Source organism: Aythya ferina, assembly GCF_964211825.1.
Source record: "Aythya ferina genome assembly, chromosome: 2".
In the NCBI taxonomy this organism is placed as follows: Eukaryota; Metazoa; Chordata; class Aves; order Anseriformes; family Anatidae; genus Aythya; species Aythya ferina.
Window position 1 is genome coordinate 144346503 of NC_140297.1, and position 20240 is coordinate 144366742.

A 20240-nucleotide genomic window follows, 5' to 3' on the forward strand; every position below is an offset into this window, starting at 1 on the left:
GTTCTCATTAATGGAGTAGCAATATTAAAATGAAAATTATTTTATAAACCTATAAGTTAATGTTTTCTAGTTAACAATCAGTAGTGCATATGGTTGGAACAGCACTTGAGAAAACTTAAGTGAATAGATAATATAAAGACTAAATGTGCATTAAATGGTTAACAAAGATAAAGAAAGAAAAAAAAAAAAAAGAAAAAATATCCTTGAACTGCTTGAAAGTTTGTATTTATATGCGAAAAAGTCTTGAGGAAAATGTATCCATAAACTTTCAATGGACAGGGATAAAAATGTGAACAGAGATACTAGAATAGTAATTTCTGGACAGAAGGATTCCAGTTCAAATGTAAGAGTGGACTTCAAGTCTTATGCTAACATTGGGTAACTTAAAGAACTTTCTGTAACTTCACTAATTATTACATATCAGCATACATGATTTGGATGTTTTACTGTTAACTAAACAAAAAAAAAAAAAAAGAAAAAAGCTTTTTTTTCCATGGTATTTATATGCTAACAAATACTCAGACTTTCAAATTATTTTTTTTTTTCCTTTATCAATTGAAACACTGAAATACATCTCCTCAGTTATGATGCAAGCAATAAAACTAAACTAAACTAAATATACTTGAGCATTTTAATAACTAATATAGTTAATAATAACTAATATAACTAATTAAATAAACTAAAATTAATTAATTATTATTAATTCTATTAATATTTGCTTTACTTTGTTTTGCCTTTGTTTTGTTTCAATACAAAATACTTATTTTTATTTAAAACCATATTTAATTTTGTATATAGCTTTTTCTTGCTGCTGATTTTATTTTCATTAGGTTTCATTAGGTTGCTTAGGTGTGCTTATGCCTCAGCCATAATTAACTTATTTTTGAAGTGCTTATGTCTGGCAACGTATGACAGAAATCCTAACCTAACGCTCAGATGACTGAAGTTAATAAATCCCAGCTCCGATTCTTAGAGATAAATCTTACCATAACCCTTCATATTTTGATAATTAAATAGAAGAATCTGGCAGAAAAATAGTTTTTATTAATCAAACATGATTGGCACGGTACTCTTACTCCTTTGCTTTCTGGTAGGCGTATTTAATTAAATTGAGTATTCTGAAAAATTAGACAATTAGTTCATCCCTTCTTATTGCATTTAGATTGCATGTGCTATAAGACATCTCGATTATCATCAAGTTTAAATATACAGTTGGCTAAGCAATATATGAATTTGGAAATATGTACTTGACAAATACAGTAATAACATCTATGTACAAAACAAAATTAATGTTACTGATTTATGAAGGACAGTAAGTCTATAAAAATTTGGAAAGTTCTAATATCCTTTTTTTCCCCTTTGATTGTTTTTTCTTTGTTCAAAAACAAAACAGACAAACAAAATATAAACTGCCTTCACATAAAATTGCTAGTGATTGTCATTTTGCAGGAGATGCTACATACCAAAGAAGATCAGAGCCATTTGAAGTGTAAACCTCATGTACTGCAGTATGTGACATTGTATTAAATTAAGTTTCTGTGTGTAAACAGCTAGGGAAAAAAAAATATTATGATTATATCACAGAATAACTAATGAAGATACTGAGGAAGAAAAACAGAATTTACAAAAAAATGTAACTGTTCAAAGATGAATGTTTAATACTAAGAACAGAATACAAATACAAGTTAAGGCAATACTAGGTTTACAGTTTCTATTTCCTTTTTAAAATACGCATGGTCTGAAAAATGCATGTTTTAAAGAATATGTTATGGAAGCATCTGAGGTTTCTCATTTTTAAATCTTTAGAGAGAGAAATGGTTTAGACAAGTATTTTATAAGTGCATAATATAACCTTACCTGATACTGTACAGACAGATAAAATTAAATTGTATGAGGCACTAAAAGCTTAGAAACAACAACAAAAAGCTACACGAAGGCTACCTACCTTAAGAACATCTCCTTGGGCTAAATGAAATGTTCTGGCAGAAATGTTGATTCCTTTTCCTGCTTGTACTTGAATGCTATAAATACATTCATGGTTGTTTTCATAGTTAAGAGGATAATTGGGGGATAGTAAGATTCCTTCATTACTTGTCGTGGAGGCTCCACATTCAGCTGAAAGTAAAAGAAATGTTAAGGTATATTTTAATAATAAACAAATAAATATCTTAAATAATGGTGATAAGGAGAATGTTAATGTAACCTAGTTCACATTAGTAATGCTTATTAATGTCATAAATCTAGCTGTTAACATATGTTCATGGTAGTGATTGAAGAATACAAGACTACATTTCTAACATCTTATAGTACTTTAATAAATATGTGTTATAATATGGATAGTTATAATCATGTTAATGGCACATTCCATAATGCTAATGTTTTAAAGGATCCTTCCTGAATTTTGTTTTGGAAGAAATATATTTTGTATTTATTAAAGCTTATTTCCCCAATATAGAAATTCATAAAGACATATAAATTAAAGTGAAAGTATTCCAGAAGTTTATATGTGCATATATTTATTTATACACACACGGGTATATATATACATACATGCAGATATACACATATTCAGATACAGATAAAAAAATCCCTAATATCAATTTACTAACATTAACATCATTCACTGCATAGAGTAGAAAAAGAGTTATTCTAAATTTACCAGCTAAACCAAAACTCATTAATAAGTAGAAAAAATGGTATCTCACAGAAACAACCAAACAAACAAAAAAAGTAAAGAAAAAAGTATTAAATATGCATAACAGTCAAAAATAAAAATTGATAGGTGTTTTGAAGTAATACCATAATAATTCCAAAAATGAAAACTTTAATTGAGGACTTTGGTGATTTATTTTATCACAGAAAACACAAACATGAAAAGTTCTGAGAAATCCACATTAGGCATTAATAGCTAACTTTCATTTACTATAAGATTTTGTAGTACTTGCATAATTTTAATTAAATTATTTTGAGCATTGAAGTACTAGGTGTATTAAATTATGACTGACAAACTACTACAATTTGTTCCTTCTCTTTTTATTTAGTCCTTGTAAATAAATAGTCTATATACTGCAAGGACAAAAGCAGTTCCTCTCTTTTGAATGGATTTAGATTCATTTTAAATTTAACTGTAGCATTGACTTTTCTGGATTTGTTTTCTGCATTACTTCAATATTCCAGTCATTTATTTTAGCCAATAATATAAGAATGCATTCCCAGTTGTTTTAACTTGGGGAAATCATTAGTTTATAACTTCACAGAATAGGAAAATGTATTATGTAAAACTATGTGATACTTTTAAGTAAGTAAGTAAGTGATACTTTTAAGTAAGTTGAAGATACTTAAACAATCTATGATATCTATTTTAAGATCTCTTATTTTTATTAGCAATTAGGATTTCCTCATGAGAGTGATATCCAGTATATTGAAATATACATTTTGTATATTAAACTTGTATATTAAATGACCATTAATTGGTTGTTCTTCAGTATTCAGCTAAAAGAAACAGCTTGCATACAGGTATATCAAACAGAAGAAATTCTTGATGACTGTATACTTCAATAGGATTATGTAACAAGTACTCAATTCAGGTGTCACCATTTTGTCTTAGAAAACTCAGAAAACACATAATCTAGATACAAGTGGGAATTGTTCTAGCCCACGTGATCATTTCTTTCCTTTTATTGTCAAATACATGGCTATTTTCTGCTCTGAAGATGCATAGGTCAGTTTGAATTATAGCATGTAGGAATGAAATGACTGTAATTCCATTTGCGGTATATCCTTTCCAATTTATGAAAGAGAGAAAAGTCAAAAGGCACAAGATTTGTACTATTAAGTTGATCAAACAATTGTGTTTCTGTCAGAACTGTAATTCAAAGCAATTTTTTCAAAAATCTGAATGCAGCAGTGAACCAAATGTTTGTTCATTTTTAACTGATATTTGAGAACCATGCATTATTTTCTGCTAAAAAAAATGAAATTGCTCATATCATTAAATTTATCAATCTGATTGGACTTTTCTTAATATAGAGGGAGAATACACCTTAAGATGCTTGGAACATGTCATATATGGCCTCAGTCCTCATGGTAGCAGAAAAGAAAGGAAGTGTAGTAACAGTAGTTTTGAAAACCAAAATATAAAAGAATTTCTCCCATAGTATCCAATAAAACCATTATATTTCCCAGGAAGCATGCACCATGGCCTACAACAGTACCTTCTTTTGTACACTTCTGAGATGTGTTCTTACAAAATCAGTTATTCCTTTGCTTCTCTACTTGCCTCCTGTCAGTGCAAATTATTACTTAAAACATAAAAGTGTAACTCTAAATAAACACAGAATCAAAAAGAGAAGATATGTATCTAATATAAGATTTTCCAAACTATACCATAGTTGCTTCTATCTGCCAGTTTCCACTTTGACTTGTAAAGCTGAACAGTTGTTTTATTCAAAACTATATGCAACTTCAAGTAAGCTATGGCTATGTTCTATTCTTTGATGTTAATACTATAGCATAAAGCAACACAGACCATAATGCCTCCACATGTAGCTAAGAGCTGAGTAAAGAAAGGATTAGGGAAAAAATATTAAGTGAAATCTTAAGCTTAAAATGAATACAAAAATTAAACAAATGTAGTTTGTTTAAAGAGTTTGGAAAATAATCTTAGGTGCTACAGAGAGAATGTCAGAAAAAGAGACAGAAGAGACAAACTGTGATAAAGTGTAGGGAAAATGTGTAATCACAGAATCACAGAATGGCCAAGGTTGGAAGGGACCTCTGAAGACCCAACTCCCCTGCCGGGCAGGATCACCTAGAGTGCATGGTGCAGAATGGCATCCAAACGAGTTTTGAATATTTCCAGAGGAGACTCCCTGACCTCTCTGGCAGAAGGAAAAAGAAGGAAATGTAGAAGACAGAAAAGGAAAAAGGATGTTTTCAGAAAACTTATTTTTTTTTTTTTTACTTTTTTTTTCAGAAGTAAAAGCAAACTCACATGGGAACAGGAAGACTATGACCATTCTTTAAAATATACTTAGAGCTGTATCTATTGTGAAACATATATGGAGAAAAGTAACTAGGTGTATCACCTAAGCAAAAGAAAACTATTTTAAAGTCAGCATCTTCCAGCTAATGTTGGGAGAAAATAAAAATACTAGAACTAAATAAATAAATAAATAAATAAATAAATAAATAAAGCATGGCCTTGAGAAAGCCAGTGTTGGAAAAAGTTCTACACAGCTGGAAAGCTGACTAGATTATTTTCTTAACAAAGAAAAGATATTGGACTAACTATGGATTATAAATTGTCACGACTGCTATGGTGAAAATTAATGTTATTTAGCAAATAGGCAGCCTGATAAGGGAGGGAAGAAAAAAAAAAAAAAAAGACAAGAAAGGAGGCCTGAGTGTACTGGGTTTACATGGTAAGGGGGACTGCAGATGTGGCCTCTGTGAGAAATGCCCAGAAGCTGCCCAATGTCAGATAAGAGCCAGCTCTATCTGGCTCCAAATGGACCTGCTGCTGGTCAGAGCTGAGCCAATGAGTGAAGTTTGTCATGTGTCTGTGAGAGCAAATTTAAGAAAGGGAAATAACTACTGTGCCACGGCATCTGGGAGAGAGGAGTCAGAAAATGTAGGAAGAAACAGCCCTGCAAACTCCATGATCAGTGCAGCAGGAGGGCAGGAGGTACTCCAGGCATGCAGCAGCAGTTCCCCTGCGGCCTGTGGAGAGGCCCCTGGTGGAGCAGGCTGTCCCCCTGCAGCCTATGGGTCCCACAGCAGAGCAGTTCTCCACACTATGGCCCGTGGAGAGACCCCCACAGGAATAGACTCCAGGCCACACCCACAGGAGCAGGTGAGCAGGAGCAGGAGCTGCTGCCCATTGGGGATCCATGTTGGAGCAGTTTGCTCTTGATGGACAGTCCCTGTGGTACGGACCCATGTTGGAGCAGTTCTTGAGCTGCTGCCTGTGGGAAGCCCGTGCAGGATCAGTTTGGGAAGGACAGCAACCCAAGGGGGCAAAGAGTGACTGTGAAGGAGCAGCAGAGACAATCATTAGGGACTGTCCACAACCCCCATTCCCTGTTACTGTGTGCTTCTTGAGGGGAGGACACAGAAGAGGGTGGATGAGGGAGGAAGGTGTTTTCAGTTTGCTTTTTAGTTTCTCACTGTCCTTGTCTGCTAGTGATAGCCAATAAATTATATTAATCTCCCTACATTAGGTCTGTTTTGCCTGTGATGGTAATTGGTGAACGATTTCCCCATCCTTATCTCAACCCTTGAGCTCTTTTCCATTATATTTTCTCCCCTCCTTCCCTGAAGGAGGAGGAGTGAAAGAGTGGTTGTGATGGAATTCAGTTTATCAGCAGGGTAGAAAGACCACATGAAGAAAAAAAGACAGAAGAAATATTGGCATAAGAAGACTTTTTACATTTCAATAGAAATATAGGTAATTCCAAGAGAGTACAGTGTGTGTTGAATCTAAACACTGGTTTTGGTGATTATTATTAAATTAAAGCATAAAAAGAAAGCATATAAGGAAGGACTGTACTCTGACAGATCTTCAATCTTCATTATTGTTCATCAAAAAGTTTAATTTTATCTATTTTTTCTTCTTTTAAGCAGCAATTGTTCATTTTTTCTTGTCTGTAATGTAGTCACAGGGAAATTTAAACTGGCTTCTTAAAAGCTAACTGTGACATTCAAAATTTTAAGGACCACTGGGCAGAGTCATCTGAATAAAGTCTAAATGCACTAGAATCAATTCAGAGACGTTATAACCCTACAAATGTACCTGAATTGTATATTCACTTTCTGTATCACAAGCTGAAAATGTATCCCTACAATATTGTTGAAAACATTGCTTACTCAGGACTAAACAGAGATTAGATTTTTTCTCCTAGATAAGTCTAAATGAACAAGTATTCAATACATTCTTTAAGGATTTTGTTAATCTGTTACTCAGAAACGATTTTTTTTTTCCATCTATGTTTACGTTCAGAGCAGTTTCTTAACTTTAATTATTATTATTATTATGCGATTATATATGCTCATTAATAGATTGAACAAAATTTGACTGGGATGAAGACAATATCAGACCATACTGTGCTGTGTTTTAGATTTATGACCAAAACAGTACTGGCAACACATCATTTTAGCTATTGCTGAACAATGCTTGCACAGCATCAAAGCCATTGCTGTTTCTCATTCTGCCCCACCAGCAAGTAAGCTGGGTATGGACAAGCATCTGGGAAGAGAGAAAGCTGGAACAGCTAACCCCAAGTGACCAGAGTTGCTATTCTATGTCATATAATGCCATGCTGAGCAATAAAACTAATCATAGAATCATAGAATCATAGAATATCCTGAGTTGGAAGGGACCCTTAAGGATCATCAAGTCCAACTCTTGACACCGCACAGGTCTACCCAAAAGTTCAGACCATGTGACTAAGTGCACAGTCCAATCTCTTCTTAAATTCAGACAGGCTCGGTGCAGTGAGCCTGTTCCAGTGTGCAACCACCCTCTCTGTGAAGAACCCCCTCCTGACGTCAAGCCTAAATTTCCCCTGCCTCAGCTTAACCCCGTTCCCGCGGGTCCTGTCACTGGTGTTAATGGAGAAAAGGTCTCCTGCCTCTCGACTCCCCCTTACGAGGAAGTTGTAGACTGTGATGAGGTCTCCCCTCAGCCTCCTCTTCTCCAGGCTGAACAGGCCCAGTGACCTCAGCCGTTCTTCGTACGTCTTCCCCTCCAGGCCTTTCACCATCTTCGTAGCCCTCCTCTGGACACTCTCCAACAGTTTCATGTCCTTTTTATACTGTGGTGCCCAGAACTGCACACAGTACTCGAGGTGAGGCCGCACCAGCGCAGAGTAGAGCGGGACAATCACCTCCCTTGACCTACTAGCGATGCTGTGCTTGATGCACCCCAGGACACGGTTGGCCCTCCTGGCTGCCAGGGCACACTGCTGGCTCATATTCAATTTGCTGTCTACCACGACCCCCAGATCCCTCTCTTCTAGGCTGCTCTCCAGCGTCTCATCGCCCAGTCTGTACGTGCAGCCAGGGTTTCCCCGTCCCAGGTGCAGGACCCGGCACTTGCTCTTATTGAACTTCATGCGGTTGGTGATCGCCCAGCTCTCCAACCTATCCAGATCCCTCTGCAAGGCCTTTACACCCTCATTCGAGTCCACAACTCGTCCAAGTTTGGTGTCATCAGCAAACTTGCTCAAAATACCTTCTATTCCTACATCCAGATTGTTTATAAAAATATTGAAAAGTACCGGCCCTAAAATGGAGCCTTGAGGGACCCCACTGGTGACCGCTCGCCAGCCTGACGCAGCCCCATTTACCATAACCCTTTGGGCCCTGCCCGTTAGCCAATTGCTCACCCATCGTATGATGTTTTTATTTAGCTGTATGGTGGACATTTTGTCCAGTAGGATCCTATGGGAAACCGTGTCAAAAGCCTTGCTGAAGTCCAAAAAAATCACATCAGCTGGTTTCCCTTGGTCCACCATACGGGTGATCTTATCATAAAAGGAAATCAGGTTAGTTAGGCAGGACCTACCCTTCACAAACCCATGCTGGCTGGGACCAATGACTGCTTTGTCCCCCAGGTGCGCCTCAATAAGTTCAAGAACCAACTTCTCCATGATTTTACCAGGCACTGACGTGAGACTGACAGGCCTGTAATTGCTAGGGTCTTCTTTCTGACCCTTCTTGAAAATCGGCACAACATTTGCCAGCTTCCAGTCTACCGGGACCTCTCCAAATTCCCAGGATCGTTGAAAAATAATTGAGAGAGGTTCCGCGATGACGTCTGCCAGCTCTTTCAGCACCCGGGGATGAATCCCATCCTGACCCATGGACTTGTAGGGATCCAGGTGGAGTAGCAAATCCCGCACACGTTCAGGGTCGGTTGGGAGTTTGACATCCCCACCGTCCCGGTCCTCCAGCTCAGGGCACCCTGGGTCCCGAAGCCCATCATCGGCATTGAAGACAGAGGCAAAGAAGGCGTTAAGCGTCTCTGCTTTGCCTATGTCATTGTCTGTGAGGAGACCTTCCCTATCAAGGAGTGGCCCTATGTATTCTTTAGTTCTCCTTTTTCCATTCACATATCCAAAAAAAAACCTTTTTATTTTCTCTCACAGACACAGCCAGCTTCAACTCTAGGTGTGCTTTGGCCACACGAACTTTCTCCCTACAAACACGAACAGCATCCCTGTATTCTTTCCATGACACCTGGCCCTCCTTCCAGTAGTGAAACACTCTCTGTTTCCGCCTAATCTCCATTAGAACGTTCCTTGTCAGCCACGCCGGCCTCCTGCCCCGCCTGCCTGACTTGCTATATTTAGGAATTGGGGAACTAAGAACTAAGGGGGTTTCTACTAAATTGTTGTTTCTTGGAGATTCACTGGACATTTCTTTGCTGTTGGTGAGTGAGATAACTTTTTTTTTTTCTCCTTCTTGCTTTTTTACCCTTCCAATTCAACCAGGTGGGCACTCTGCTGCTGGCTGGGGTCGACCCACCATGTAGGTTAAGATCCTATAATATGCAGACTATTTCATAGTCATTTCACAAAATATTAAAAATATGTTGCACTAACAAAGGAGCCTCAAAAACCTATTCTAGTGCAAAATTTCCTAATATTCTTTTTTTTTTTTCTTTTGTGTTCTCCCATGACATGCCATTTTGAATGTTCTTGAAATATTGGGGAATTTGCTTCAATAACCAGGAAGAAAATTCAATAAAAATAAATGCATTTTTATGATTAGATAGGAGTAATACATTGCACAGAAAAATGTTGGGAGTAACAGAAATCAAAACCTCTGACTAGCTCTCCAGTGTGGCTCACCAGTGTGGCTTTCTCACCATATTAGATTAAGACAAATAAATGTTAGTACTGACTATGTCTCTTCTGTTTGATGGTAGTAAGGCCTCAGATTTGAGTACCGTATTGAGCTTGAGGAAGTTCATTTCAAAGAATAAATAACTGGATAAATATAAGTATTTCAGAAGCAAGAGAGAAGAATGATCACAGATCTGAAAAGACTGAAGATTGTTATGATTTGATAAGAAGAAAAATATGAGTCTTCAACATGTAGAAGCAACTGAAGAGAGAAGTGGAAAAACATATCAAATTAAATAGGCTTGCATGTGATTATTTCTAATTACCATGTTCATCAGGATTTACAGCTAGCATTAATTCCATCACAGGTTTTCAACATTGAAATGATTAGTCATTTAATAGAACCAGTTAAATAAAAAGAACTATTAAAAATATTTCTACATTTGTAGAAAAGCCTATTGTTAAAATTGTTCCCGCACAACACCATGTTCAATGGAATTCAGGGAATTCTATCATTTGAAAAGATAAACTTTGAAAATTCAGTACAAGTTATCTGAACATTACTTTTAAATGTAAGCGATATAAAGTCTTAATTTTAAATTCCTTTTTGAAATAGCATATCCTTAGAAAATGAATAATAAGAACATTAATTAACATGTATTATTTATTTATACAAACACCTGAGTAAACAGAGGAAAAATAGCTTTTGCTTCTCTGGCATATTATTTCATTTAATTTTGACAAATGATAATTTATTATGATTTGTTATTTTTGTTTCAGGACTCACTGCATTGGCATTCTGTGCATCCATAAATGAATGTTTGATAAATATTCTGGCAAGAAACACGAATAGGATTGTTATCCACCTATATCTACAACTGTATATTGAATTTCTTTGTATTGTTGATCAGAACTATTTCCATAACTAAAGCAATATGAAAATTATTGAATTCTGTCAGTTCTGCTTTTTCTCTCTCTCTTTTTTTTTTTTTTTTTTTTTTTTTTTAATTTCAGCTAAATGGTTCTTACATTAAAGGGAAAAAAAAAAGAATCTCTTCATTTTGTTTTCTTTTGCCATTTATTATAACAAACACAGAGGCTTCATAATCTCTCTTTTTAATTTTTAGATTAGAATGTGTATACAAACTCATGAACTCTTTTCCTGGCCCTTCTCTGAATTCCTACCAGTTGATGAACTGATGAACATGTAGGGGACACTACAAATGAAACTAAAGTTACTGCAAGCAGTCTCTGTCCAAATACTTCTATACAACTTATTATTTTTATCTCGAACCCAGCCATCAACGAACTGTTCTCAGTGACTCTTAAGTCAATTCCTTTGAATTCCTAATCCCATTAATTTAGAAGAACGATGACTCTCCTTTCTTTTTTTTTTTTTTTCCTCTGTCATGGAGAGAGGTATCACGTGAGGTATCAACCTCACATTTATTTTATCATACAGACTAGATTATCTGTCCATTCATTTAGTTTATTATATCTAACAGGTTCTTCAAAGTTCTCTTCTGGTTTAAACTATTCTAATCAATATTGCTATCATGGAGTTCACTTTACTTTTAGAACACTAATGAATGCAGTAAAGCAACATTAGAACAAATACAAAACCTGAAATAATTTTAATTGATCATTTCTAGCATGCATGCTCTTCATTTTCATTGCTACCAAATTTTTGCTTCTCTAATGATAAATTCATAGAATCTCACATGAAAGCTTCTTAAGATTTAGTGGGGGAAAAAAAAAAAAAAAAGTTAAAGAGTTGCTCTTTATCCACTCCATATTCTTCATGAAAATTTAAATAATTATTTCTCAGTACAGGACCAAAAGCAATGGGTGAATGCTGACATGAAATTCTGACCTGTAAAGACTGTTATAACTGATGGTCTAGCTGTTGCAATGTCTGCCCAAGGTAAAAGAGAGGGGGTGAGAAGATGGATAATTTACCTAGAATTTTGACCAGTTAAAAAATGTTTCAGCTATGTACATGAGATGTTTTCTTAATATACAGACAATTATAGAGAAGATTACAATCTCTTATTTCCTCAGGTTGCAAAGGAGATAAGACTATACTGGGACTAAACCAAAGAGTGATAATAAAAACTGAGAATTACAGACAGCATGTCTTTTGTCTGTACTTAAAGATTACAGGCTGAGAAGAATTACTGACTCTTAAGTACCCTCGGTCTCCTGGATATTTTATGTAGGTATGCGCTTCCAGGAATCTCTGTACCATATCAACCAGACTTATCTGACATTTGGCAAATATGCCTTCTGTTGCTTCTCTTGTTCTTTTTGTATGTGGCACCAGAAATCCAGCAAGACCAATAAAGACTATCTTGTGATGATTCACTGAGAATCTGAGACAGCTAAGTTCCTAGACTAGGTATACTGACATAGCTACTGCATTTTTGTTTATTTTCTGTCCGTAAATTACAGGTTTTACTACATTAACTTAACTTTGCATTAAACTTCTAATAAAATCTGTTAGGTATAATTCTAAAATATATTAATGAGCTATGAATCTTTCTAAATTCTCAGGAAAAGAAAACAAGAGATATAGAAATACGGATAACCAAAACAGAAAAAAAGTACATAAGCCTACAAAGGTATCACAAAATGAAGGTTATTTTACTTATTTAAGTGGCCAACTTCAAGCAACCTAAGGGAGCTGATATCCCAAATTGCACTGAATTTTAATCACTGGAAACAAAATAATCTAGTATAAAATAATTTTGGCTACAGACATGTTTCTAAAAACAAACAAACAACAACGACAAAAAAACACATAAACTTCATAATGACATTAATTTTGTAAGAGTACAGAATAGGTTGCGGGAAGATCACATGCTGTGACAGTCCAAAAACAGTCTAGGAGGCAGCAATAATACTTGTGGAATACAGAGCAAACTACTTCTTCCTACCACCTTGTATTTGCCTTTGGCTATACTGGAAAAGTGGCTCATTAGAATGCATAAACTTTAAGCAATTGCTTCATAGGAAGAGGGGATAAAAAGGAATCAGTACAACCAGAAAGGATTTAGAAACTGACACATGGATGGTATGCACTCAAATTTCTAGGCATTAAGAAGTTATCAATGGTACATATCATATGGTACATACATACTATCCATGAAGAACTGGTTGGTGACCTGGTACGGCACTTGGCCACTAGTGACTGGCCTCCAACTGGACTTGACTCCATTTACCACGACTCTTTGGGCCCGACTATCCAGCCAGTTTCTAACCCAACGAAGCGTGCGCCAGTCCAAGCCACGAGCAGCCAGTTTCTTGAGGAGAATGCTGTGGGAGACGGTGCCAAAAGGCTTACTGAAGTCAAGGTAGACCACATCCACAGCCTTTCCCTCATCCACCCAGCGCGTCACTTGGTCATAGATGGTATCCACTCAAATTTCTAGGCATTAAGAAGTTATCAATGGTACATATCAATGGTACATACATACTATCCACGAAGAACTGTTTGGTGACCTGGTACGGCACTTGGATGTGCCCAAGTCGATGGGGCCGGATGGGATCCACCCAAGGGTACTGAGAGAACTGGCAGAGGAGCTGGCCAAGCCTCTTACCATCATTTATCAACAGTCCTGGCTATTGGGGGAGGTCCCAGTTGACTGGCGGCTAGCAAACGTGACACCCATCTACAAGAAGGGCCGGAGGGCAGACCCGGGAAACTACAGGCCTGTAAGTTTGACCTCAGTACCAGGGAAGCTCATGGAGCAGATCCTCTTGAGAGTAATCACGCAGCACTTGCAGGGCAAGCAGGTGATCAGGCCCAGTCAGCATGGCTTTTGTAGTGGGTTTACGTGGCAAGGTTTTGGTAGCAGGGAGCCATAGGGGTGGTTTCTGTGAGAAAGATCTAGAAGCTGCCCCATGTTTGGGAAGGGCCCCATTGTTTTCCAGATCCGAGCCAATAAGCGATGTTGTTTTGCGCCTCTGTGAGAGCATATTTAAGACAGGGAAAAAACGCTGCGCCACACAGCAGCCGGGAGAGTCAAGGGAGTGGGAGAACAGCCTTGCACCAAGGTCAGTGTAGAAGGAGGGGGAGAGGTGCTCCAGGCGCCGGAGCAGAAGTCCCCTGCGGCCTGTGGTGAGGACCATGGTGAAGCAGGATGTCCCCCTGCAGCCCATGGAGTACCACGGTGGAGCAGGGTTCCACGCTGCAGCCCGTGGAGGAGACCACGGTGGAGCAGGTGGCCCTGCACTGACGGAGGCTGCCGCCTGTGGAAGACCCCTGCCGGAGCAGATTCCGGGCCGGACCTGTAGCCCGTGGAGAGGAGCCCACGCAGGAGCAGGTGACCTGGCAGGAGCTGCTGCCCGTAGGGGAGCCAGGTTGGAGCAGTTTTCTCCTGAGGGATGGACCCCGTGGTACGGACCCATATCTGGAGCAGTTCTGGAAGAGCTGCTGCCTGTGGGAAGCCCACGCCGGATCAGTTCATCAAGGACTGCATCCCGTGGGTGGGACCCCACAGCACAGGGGACGAGAGTGACCGAGAAGGAGCGGCAGAGAAGAAGTGCTGTAGACTGACCATAACCCCCATTCCCCGTTCCCCTGCGCCGCTCGGGGGGAGGAGGTGGAAGAGGGTGGATGGGGGGGGAAGGTGCTTTTGGTTTTTTTCCTTCGTTTTCTCACTTCTCTCGCTTGTTAGTTGTAGGCAATAAATCTTACTATCTCCTTATGCCGAGTCTGTTTTGCCCGTTACAATAATTATTGCATGATTTTCTCGTCCTTATCTCAATCCTTGAGCCCTTTTCACATATTTTCTCCCCATTCCTCTTTGAGGAGGGGGAGTGAGAGAGCGGCTGTGGTGGAGCTCGGCTGCCCACTCGAGCGGAACCACGACAGCTTTATGAAAGGTAGGTCCTGCTTGACGAACCTGATCTCCTTCTATGACCATGTGTCGTGCTGGGTGGATGAGGGAAAGGCTGTGGATGTGGTCTACCTTGACTTCAGCAAGGCTTTTGACACCGTCTCCCACAGCATTCTCCTCAAGAAACCGGCTGCTCTTGACTTGGACTGGTGCACGCTTCGTTGGGTTGGAAACTGGCTGGATAGCCGGGCCCAAAGAGTCGTGGTAAATGGAGTCAAGTCCAGTTGGAGGCCGGTCATTAGTGGCGTCCCCCAGGGCTCGGTGCTGGAGCCGGTCCTCTTTAATATCTTCATCGATGACCTGGACGAGGGGATTGAGTGCACCCTCAAAAGTTTGCAGATGACACCAAGCTCGGTGCGTGTGTCGATCTGCTTGAGGGTAGGAAGGCTCTGCAGGAGGATCTGGATAGGCTGCACCAATGGGCTGAGGTCAACTGCATGAAGTTCAACAAGGCCAAGTGCCGGGTCCTCCACCTGCGGTGCAATTACCCCAAGCAGAGCTATAGGCTGGCAGATGAGTGGTTGGAAAGCTGCCAAGCGGAGAAGGACCTGAGAGTGATGGTTGATAGTCGGCTGAATATGAGCCAGCAGTGTGCTCAGGTGGCCAAGAAGGCCAATGGCATCCTGGCTTGCATAAGAAACAGTGTGACCAGCAGGGCTAGGGAGGTGATCGTCCCCCTGTACTCGGCTCTGGTGAGGCCGCACCTCGAGTACTGTGTTCAGTTTTGGGCCCCACGCTATAAGAAGGACATCGAGGTGCTTGAGTGGGTCCAGAGAAGGGCGACGAAGCTGGTGAGGGGCCTGGAGAACAAGTCCTAGGAGGAGCGGCTGAGGGATCTGAGGTTGTTCAGCCTGGAGAAAAGGAGGCTCAGGGGTGACCTTATCGCTCTCTACAGGTACCTCAAAGGAGGCTGTAGCAAGGTGGGCGTTTGTCTGTTCTCCCACATGCCTGGTGACAAGATGAGGGGGAATGGGCTTAAGTTGCACCAGGGAAGTTTTAGTTTGGATATTAGGAAGAACTTCTTTACCGAAAGGCTTGTTAGACATTGGAACAGGCTGCCCAGGGAAGTGGTGGAGTCACCATCCCTGGAAGTCTTTAAAAGACGATTAGATGTAGAGCTTAGGGATATGGTTTAGTGGGGACTGTTAGTGTTAGGTCAGAGGTTGGACTCAATGATCTTGAGGTCTCTTCCAACCTAGAAATTCTGTGATTCTGTGATTCTGTGATATCAGAGCAGCAATCTTTGTAAATAGGGCTTCCTTCTCAGCAGGGCTTGGAAGGTTTAAGTCCTCAGCAAGATGAATTTCAACACTTGTAGCTGATTCATATTCTGGTAAAGGACGTGGAAAGGCCACACGGATCCCATCTGAGATCTGAGGAAGGGTACCAAGACTCTTAGTGCAAGGTACAGCAAAGCAAGAACTACCCTCTAGTGTTTTGATGATTTTAGACAGAAAACCTACACAGCCTAGCCACAGATAAGACCTGTTTTAGGGTTGGGAACAGTGGAGCCACCAAAACCAGCTTGCATGAAACAAACAAACAAAAAGCAGCAGTTAAAGACCTATACTATCTGGGCTTCTGGTGGTAGCTTCCAAGCTACCTAAAATACCTGTATGAGGTATTTTTAGCATTAAAATAATTAAAGCATATCTTCTATTCTGTTCTTTATCCCACCTGCCCAATGAAATGACCAAGAGTTCATACTTATCCATTGGATGTAGACAAGGCAAGCATTTTGAAAACAAAGCTGTTAATCTAAAACAACACCTTATTATCATGCTGTTGATCATCCCTGCCCTGCCCCCCCCCCCAAAAAAAAAAAAAATCAATAATAATAATAATTATTGCTATGGCACTAATGTCAAAGACATTTAACATACACAACGGACAATATATAGGCAAATAAAAAATGGGCTGAGACAACAAGGTATCTTCTGCAAGTGCTAAGTATATGTAAATACATAAAAGAAGAAAAAAAAGGAAACATCGGAATCGTATTCCATACTATTATATTATCACAGTAGATAACCAATAATTTGAAAGAATGAAACAGCATATAGAAGATTACTATTAGAACACAGAGAAGAAAAATAAAAATAAGAAAAAGCAGACTTCATAATTACTTTTGGAACTTATAATTTCTTCATATTTTGTGACAGGAAATACTGCTTTGTGTACATACAACCGTTAACAATCATGCATCTTTCTCATCTAAATTTGAATAAATTATACAGATAACAAATTATGCTAATGGATATAATTATACAGTTCATTATTTTTATTTATTTATTTTAAGAACTGTTACAATACACTATAAGTAGAGATAGAAGCAACCTCATGTTTACAAGCCTTGGTCCTCATGGAGGACTTCAACCACCCCAACATATTTGAGGGACAACCCAGCTGGGTGTAAGCAATCCAGAAGGTTTCCTGGAATCTGTTGAAATAATCTCCTTCTCTAAGTGACAGAGAAGCCAATGAGTAGAAGATTTATGCTGGACCCTGTTCTCACTAACAAGGAGGGGCTTGTGGAAAATATGAAGGTCAAAGGTCAGTTTTGGCTTCAGTGAATGCGACCAAAGAAAGTACCATGAAATGGTGGAGTTCGAGATCCTTAGGATAGTGAGAAAGGCACACAGCAAACTCACAATTTTGGGATTTCAGGAGAGCAGACTATGCTTTTCAAGGATCTGCTTGATAGACATTCATGGGTTAGGTGCCCTTGGTAGACATGCCCTGAAGGAAGAGGGGAAGGAAGAAAGCTTGTTAATATTCAAGCATCTCTGCCTCCATGCTCAGGATCAATGCATCCCAACAAACAGGAAGTCAGGCAAAAATGCCAGAAGGCCTGCATGGATGAACAAGGAGCACCTAACCAAACACAAACTCAGAAAGGAAGCCTACAGAGGCTGGAAGCAAGGACAGGTAACCTGGGAGGAATACAGAAACACTATCAGAGCATCCAGGAGTTAGGACAGCTGAAGCCCAAATGGAATTGCAACCGGCCAGGGATGTCAAGGGCAATAAGAAGGGCTTTTATATATCAGTGAAAAAAAAAAGACTAGGGAAAATGTGCACCCTCTTCTGAAGGAAACAGATGACATGGTTATAGAGGACAGTGAAAGGGCCAAGGAACCAAATGCCTACTTTGCTTGAGTCTTTACCAGCAAGACTGGCCTTTAGGAATCCTAGGTCCTAGACGCCAGGCTGAAAGGCTGGAACAAGGAATGTTTACCTTTGGTGGAAGAGGATAAGGTCAGGGAATACTTTGGCAAATTGGACATTCCTGGGTCCTGAGGTATGCACCCATGAACATTGAGGGAGCTTGCAGATGTAAGTACAAGACCACTTTCTATAATTTTTGGTTGATTGTGGCAACTGGGAGAAGTGCACCCAAAGTCTGGAAGAAAGCAAATGTTACTCTCATCTTCAAGAAGGGCACGAAGAAGGACTCAGGGAACTAAAGGCTGGTCAGCTTCACCTTGATCCCTGAGAAGGTGATGGAACAGCTAATCCTGGAAAACATTTCCAGGTGCAGGAAGGAGAAGATCCTCTTAGAGAAGCTGTTGAAGTATGGACTGGATGAACACAGTGAGATGGATCAAAACTGGCTGAACAGCTGGACCTAAATGGTAGTGGTCAGTGGCACATAGCCTAGCTGGAGACCAGTATTACATGGAATAACTGAGGTGTCAATACTGGGTCCAATCCTGTTTAAGGTCTTCATTAATGAACTAGAAAATGGGGTACAGTGGATCCTCAGTAAATTTGCAGATGACACATAACTTGGGGGAATGGCAGATTCACCAGAGGGCCATGTGGACCATTCACCAGACATCCAGAGGAACCTCAACAGGCTGGAGAAATGGGCTGACAAGAATCTTGTCAAGTTCAGCAAGACATGCAAAGTTCTACACCTGTGAGGAACAGCCCCAGGCACCAGTACATGCTGGGCACCACACAGCTGGAAAGTAGCTTTGCAGAAAAGGTCATGGGAGACCCGGTGGACACCACGTTGAACATGAATCAGCAATATGCCTTTAGAAAGAAGGCCAACAGTATTCCTGACTGCACTAAGCAAAGTATCACCGGCAGGTCAAGAGAGGTGATCTTTCCCCTCTATTCAGCATAGGTGAAGCTGCACCTGGAGTATTGTGTCCAGTTCTGGGCTATGCAGTACAAGAGAGACATGGACACATGAAAAAGAATCCAGAAAAAGGCCATCAAGAAGTTCAAGGGACAGAAGCACCACTAATGTAAGGAGAGGCTGAGAGAGTTGGGACTATTCAGTCTACAGAAGAGGAGGCTTGGATGACCTTATCAATGTATGTAAACACGTGAAGGGAGAGTGAGTGATCACTGGTACAAGTTGCCCATGTGTCATGGAGTGTCCATTCTTGGAGATCTTCAAAAGCTGTCTGGAACTGGTCTTGGGCATCCTGTTCTAGGTGTCCCTGCTTGAGCAGGGGTTTAGACCAGATGACCTCCAGAGGTCTCTTCCAATTTCAACCATGCTGTGATTCTGTGAAACTGACATATTTCTCTTTCAAATATAAAATTTGCTATTTGTGCTATTTGTGTTTGTATGTTCTTTCTTTGAAGTCTCTGATATCTGGGGGTTTCAGAACAACTGCTAACAACTAGTGACTGTTATGGGACACTATGCAAGCCCCTGATATCTGGCCAGGTGGCCAGGAGATTAAGGAGAAGAAAAAAGAAACTGAAGGACGGCTAGGAGACAAAACTTGCAGGGGACACTGTGTAAGTTTTTGACATGCTGCCAAGGAGTACAAAGGGGAAGGACAAGAAGAAAAAAAAACCTGAGAGGAAGACTATGAGCCTTCAGCATGAAAGACCCCCAGAGACCCCCAGAGGGACCACCGGAGACTGATGCACATGCTCCAGTAGGAGGGACTGGGTCCCGGAAGCTAATTATAATAACCCATTTTTTTTAGAAGTAGTAATGAATATGTATTAGTCTAGGAGCATAAAAATCAGCTACTTGATGTAACTGATGTGCGTCCTGGTGGAGCAGAGACTCCCGGTGCATGCAGCGCTGTTCGCCTACCTCTATTCTTTTAATAAATTAAACTTTGATTATAATCCTATTTTGAAGACTGAGCCATTTATAACATTGCTAATAAAAGGAACCAACTTAGTCATGTACAAACAATCAATCAATTACACTAATTCAGACTCTACTGTTGAAGGATTTTTCACAAGACATTGATTCCACTGATTTTTCAAATTTTGAATTTAGTCAAGGTCAGGATTACTAAGTGCGCAAGATACTGTACAGTACTTTTGCAGCCAGTAAACTACATCTGAACATCACCAGAACAATTCATTCTGATTGGTCATAAACTCTGTGCATCCTAGAGCCTTAAACATCAAGAGCATGTGAACAAAGAACCAGTCACAGATAACATCAATTGTTCTGACATTCTATTTATTCCTAGAGTCTTTCTGAAGGCCCCAAACACTATCT

The 20240-nt window shown here is 39.6% G+C and overlaps 1 protein-coding gene across 5 annotated transcripts in view; it reads right to left on the reverse strand.

Annotated features, from left to right (window-relative positions):
• Positions 1–20240, reverse strand: part of CSMD3 (CUB and Sushi multiple domains 3) — a 684493-nt gene that overhangs the window by 240950 nt on the left and 423303 nt on the right. For all 5 annotated transcript variants that reach the window (XM_084509891.1, XM_084509890.1, XM_084509889.1 and 2 more), the window contains one exon: positions 1946–2115. In XM_084509891.1, the coding sequence (XP_084366017.1) occupies positions 1946–2115 (170 nt within the window). The remainder of the gene's footprint in view (positions 1–1945; positions 2116–20240) is intronic.